The sequence below is a fragment of the Esox lucius genome, chromosome 15 (genome assembly GCF_011004845.1).
Source record: "Esox lucius isolate fEsoLuc1 chromosome 15, fEsoLuc1.pri, whole genome shotgun sequence".
Classification (NCBI taxonomy): domain Eukaryota; kingdom Metazoa; phylum Chordata; class Actinopteri; order Esociformes; family Esocidae; genus Esox; species Esox lucius.
This window is the reverse complement of record NC_047583.1, coordinates 12546592-12551084: the sequence shown is the minus strand read 5'-3', so window position 1 is coordinate 12551084 and position 4493 is coordinate 12546592. Positions and strand designations below refer to the sequence as shown.

The following is a 4493-nucleotide window of genomic DNA, read 5'->3' as shown; positions in this document are numbered from 1 at the left end:
ACCACACAATTTAAAGACCCGGTTAAATTCTCCAGAATTCCAACTCTTGACAGTCACTAGGTAGCCATAATATCCAGAATTGGACATCGGTAAAACAACGTTAAAACAGTAAAGTTTATTTTTAAATAACATTTCTTCAAGGTTCCAGTAACTAGCACGCCCAGCAAGACGGAATACCAGCACAAGATAAACCTTGTGGTGGAAACCAAACAAATGACGCGTTTCTTACGTCACGTTTCATGGGCAAATAAAAGCATAGAAACCGGCGAGTTATTCATTGCTCAGCGTAAACCGTAGAACATCAACACCTGGACTGCTAAGGATAATTTTATAGTAACTTCTTGATTTTCTACTATTGCTGACTGGATACAATAAACTCTGTAATGAGATTGGAATCATGGCTCGCTCAAAGTTTTTTAGTCTCTCTCCTGTTCTTAAAGACAGGCTTTACTGGTAAGAAATATTTTCCTGTTAATCCGTTATTATTGCTAATGTTTTAATGTATAATGAATATGAGTAATGTATCTGATCAACGGTGTCACTAGTCATGCCATCTCTTAGATGATGTGGTAGTAGAAGTAGAAACAGCAGTTTTTACTTCAGTGGTACTAGTAGTGGTAGTAGTGGTTCTAGTAGTAGTAGTAGTAGTTGTCATCGTGGTCAAAGTAGTAAGGATGTTTCTGTCCTTCTGTGTATAGCTGAATTTGAGATCAGTGTTCCTCGTGAGCCACAGCTTGCCATCTTGGGTCAGTATGTGGTCCTCGACTGCAGTTTTCCAGTGGGAAAGACCTGGGCCCTGGACAGTACTGTGATTACATGGCAGAGAGGCCTTGAGGTAATACACAGCTTCTACTATGGGCAGGACCAACTGGACAGACAGAGCCATCACTATTACAACAGAACCAGCCTGTACCACTCAGAGATTGAGAGGGGTAATGCCTCTCTTAGACTGGAACGTACCAACCTGGGGGACAGCGGACACTATACCTGCTCTGTGAGCACATTGCTGGGAAATCAGAAGAAAACCTTCCAGCTGAAATTAGCAGGTATGCTTTCTTTTCTCATACATGGAACCTGTAAGAAGAGAATTTTGTCACTTGGGAGGTTTAGAAATCACTAAAATCAAACACCAATAAGGATTTATTGTTATGTACAATGTTTTATTTAGACATTCTTGTCATTCCATTAAACTGTGTCCATGTCCTCTTGTCAGCATTCTACCCTGAGCCACACCAGGACCTCACAGTGTCTCCTGATAGTGTGGATCTACTCCTGATATCAAAGGGAGGGTATCCCCACCCCACAGTGCAGTGGCTGGATGACAGACATGATGTCATCAGTGACATAGTTACAAACATCTCAGTGGATACAGTGGGACTATACACTGTGTTCAGTATACTGACCATACAGAAACCAGTCAACACCACCTTCACCTTTGTCCTAGAAAACAAAGATTTGGGACAGGAGATCAGGAGGGAGATCACACTTCGCTTAGGTAAAATAGGTCAAAATCGACCTTACATATCTCTTCTACAGCACATGTACATGTATAAAGTGCTGAATGGGTAAACTAATCATAGAGGTTGTGATAGGTGTGGAACATATTAATGCCAGGTCATTCTAACCTTTTAATTCTTCCATGACAGGGGGTGATGTTATGTTACCTGTGGTCCCCAAGGAGAGATGCCGGTGGATGGTTTTCCTGCCTTTCATTTTCCTGGTAATATTTGCATTCCTGGTTTTAGTTTTATTGCGGAAAAGCTCTACAAGAACAAACAAGAACAATAATAAATAACAGTCAGAAAGGAAACCCAACCATATTACTAAATGAGGAGAAGCTTTACCACCATGATACTCTTTAATTTCAACAACCTTGATGTCGCAGTCCAAGTATTCTACGTATCTGTACATCTAACATCTACATAGATAAAGTTTTATTATGGAAAACATACATTGGACAATCAAAAGAGCAGAAAACTGGTCAACAGGAGCCAAATCAGTATTCTGGATTATAGCTAACCTTTGGATGATTATTTATTATAATGGCGGACAATGTAATCTCATTTATAATTTCTATTTTTGGATTTGAAGATTTTTTTCATAGGATTTGTTTAATGTATTTTCTATTATTTATTAATAGTTAAAAACTCACTGCTTCAATAAGCTTGACCTCACAATCAACAAGGTTGGATTGTGTTCTCTTTACACCTGAAAACCACAGATTGGATTTTCTTTTATTTGTTAGTTGATTATTAAGGACAACATGTCGGACAATCAAAAGAACAACAAATTGGTCAACAGCTGTGAGGAGGACCCAAACAGTATTCCCACCCATACCTGACATTTGGATACATAATATTTTTCTGCATTCTTGGTCATCTACTCTTCAAAACAGAAGAAAACAAACCACCAATAGACACTGCCTCTTTAAAATGGATATGTACCATGTAAAATATAGTCATTGACTACATATGCCTCAGGACCTGGAAAACCTGCACATTGAGGCCAATGATGGACTTAACCTTCAGCAGTATTTAGACACGACTCCAGAATGTGTTGCTTGCAATGCCAGGGTTTTGGGTTCTATTTCCTCAGGGGGGCACAGTAAAAATACTTATGCTCATTATTCTGGGTAATAGGATCTGCTAAATGACTTGAATTTAAATGTCTATGGTGAATACGTTTGAATGAATCCCAGCTTTACTATTATTTTAATCTACACTTTCATTGTTTTAAACTTCAGTTGTTTTCATTATACTGCCTGAAGCAGTGTTAAAAATCGTTTTTTTTAGGTTTGCTCAGGTTTTGGTTTGACAAAGTTTGCTAAGTAACAAATCCAGTTTTCTCTTCTGGTGTGTGCAATTACCTAGCAGTTAGAAACAGAAAACAGAAGTGTTTCGGGTCCCCAGGACAGGTATTGAATATGTCTGTGTAAACCTTGCATGTTCAAACAAGCGTTTCGGGGTCTACCTCAGAAATTGACTGAATCTGTACATTGACTGAATCATTACAAAGGCTATACAAAATATGTATATTGTTTTTATGTATGCTTTGTAATAAATTAAGCTGCATTTACAGTGTAGGTACTGAGCATAAGTTAAGGCGGAGTGTGTATTTGTGTGATGAGGAGCTTTAGGGACTCTGTAGTCACTAAAGATCAGTGGCACTTATTGTTTGTTGTTCATATCTTCATGGCCACCTTTTCGTCCCCAAGCTGATTGGCTCATTTGTTCCCTCCCATCTTCCATTGTTGAATGCTTTTGGTTGCTGAGCAATTTACATTCTTATCACAAGGTGTGTCTGACTGTTTGGAAACAGTCTCAGACTGGAAATAAAAAACAATAGAGCAAACATTCCTGTGTCCCTGATAAGGCATCACTGGGTGTGTTGAGTCATAGAAAGGGCCTTGTTCATTGATCAGCTTACACCTTTAAGACACCAGTGATTGGACTGCTGTTTATTATTTGAAGACCTTGTTTTTTTTTTTACCATTGCTGATTGAATACAATGATCTTAGGAATGAGTTGAAAATTCTCAGTCACTCAACATATTTTTGTTTCTGTCATGTTCTTAAATAAATGCTGTACTGGTATTTATGCCATTCATTTTTTTTTTACTGTCAGTGGTGACATACTTTAATGAATAAGGAATGTATCTGATTAAAAGTGTCACTAGTCTGTTAGCTGTAGAAGTCGTTGTAGAAGTGAGGTTGTCCGTGTCCTTCTATTTATAACTGAATTTGAGATCAGTGTTCCTCATGAGCCACAGATTGCTGTCTTGCTATCAGTTTTCAGGTGGAAAGGCCTGTATTTATTATTTTATTTTTGGTGATCAAATGAATCGGTTAAACTAATGCCCACAGTGGTCTTTAGTACTTTTCAAAATCTACAAGTACTACCAGGGTGATTTGTCCTCTCTGTAGTGCTTTCATTTTTCAGAATTGCAAATGTGCTCACTACTCTAGGTAATAGCATCTGCTAAATGACTTCAATGTAAATGTCTATGGTGCGTTAGATTGAATGAATCCCAGCTTCACTAAACAGTCAAGCTGCATCATGTTAAACAACAATTGTTGTCACTATTCATTTGATGTTAAAATTCCATTTTGACTTTTTGATATTATATAAAGATTCATGAATGTTTTGTCTTACAATTGCTGAAAGAATAAATACTTTTGGCAAACAATTGTATTTTGTATGTTCTCTTTGGAAAGTAGTTTCACAGGCAGTAATGGCCATTATAATGGCAGTTATACTGGCACTACAGGTGGTGGTCATAAAATTAGAATTTCATCAAAAAGTTGATTTATTTCAGTAATTCCATTCAAAAAGTGAAACTTGTATAATGTATACATTCATTCCACACAGACTGATATATTTCAAGTTTTTATTTCTTTTAATTTTGATGATTATAACTGACAACTAATGAAAATCAGAAATTCTGTATCTCAGAAAATTAGAAAATTGTGAATAGGTTCAATATTGAAGACACCT

General features: G+C 37.1%; 1 protein-coding gene across 2 annotated transcripts; it reads left to right on the top strand.

Annotated features, from left to right (window-relative positions):
- The first annotated feature begins 279 nt into the window (after positions 1 to 279).
- Positions 280 to 4123, top strand: LOC117595598 (CD276 antigen-like). 2 transcript variants are annotated; one of them, XM_034297328.1, is made up of 4 exons: positions 280 to 453; positions 699 to 1046; positions 1214 to 1495; positions 1647 to 4123. In XM_034297328.1, exons 1-4 carry the CDS (start codon positions 384 to 386, stop codon positions 1793 to 1795), a joined length of 849 nt encoding a protein of 282 aa, XP_034153219.1. In that variant the 5' UTR covers positions 280 to 383; the 3' UTR covers positions 1796 to 4123. The 2 variants fall into 2 exon arrangements, with proteins under 2 accessions (XP_034153219.1, XP_034153218.1); XM_034297327.1 differs by having other exon boundaries at positions 699 to 1076.
- The last annotated feature ends 370 nt before the right edge of the window (positions 4124 to 4493 follow it).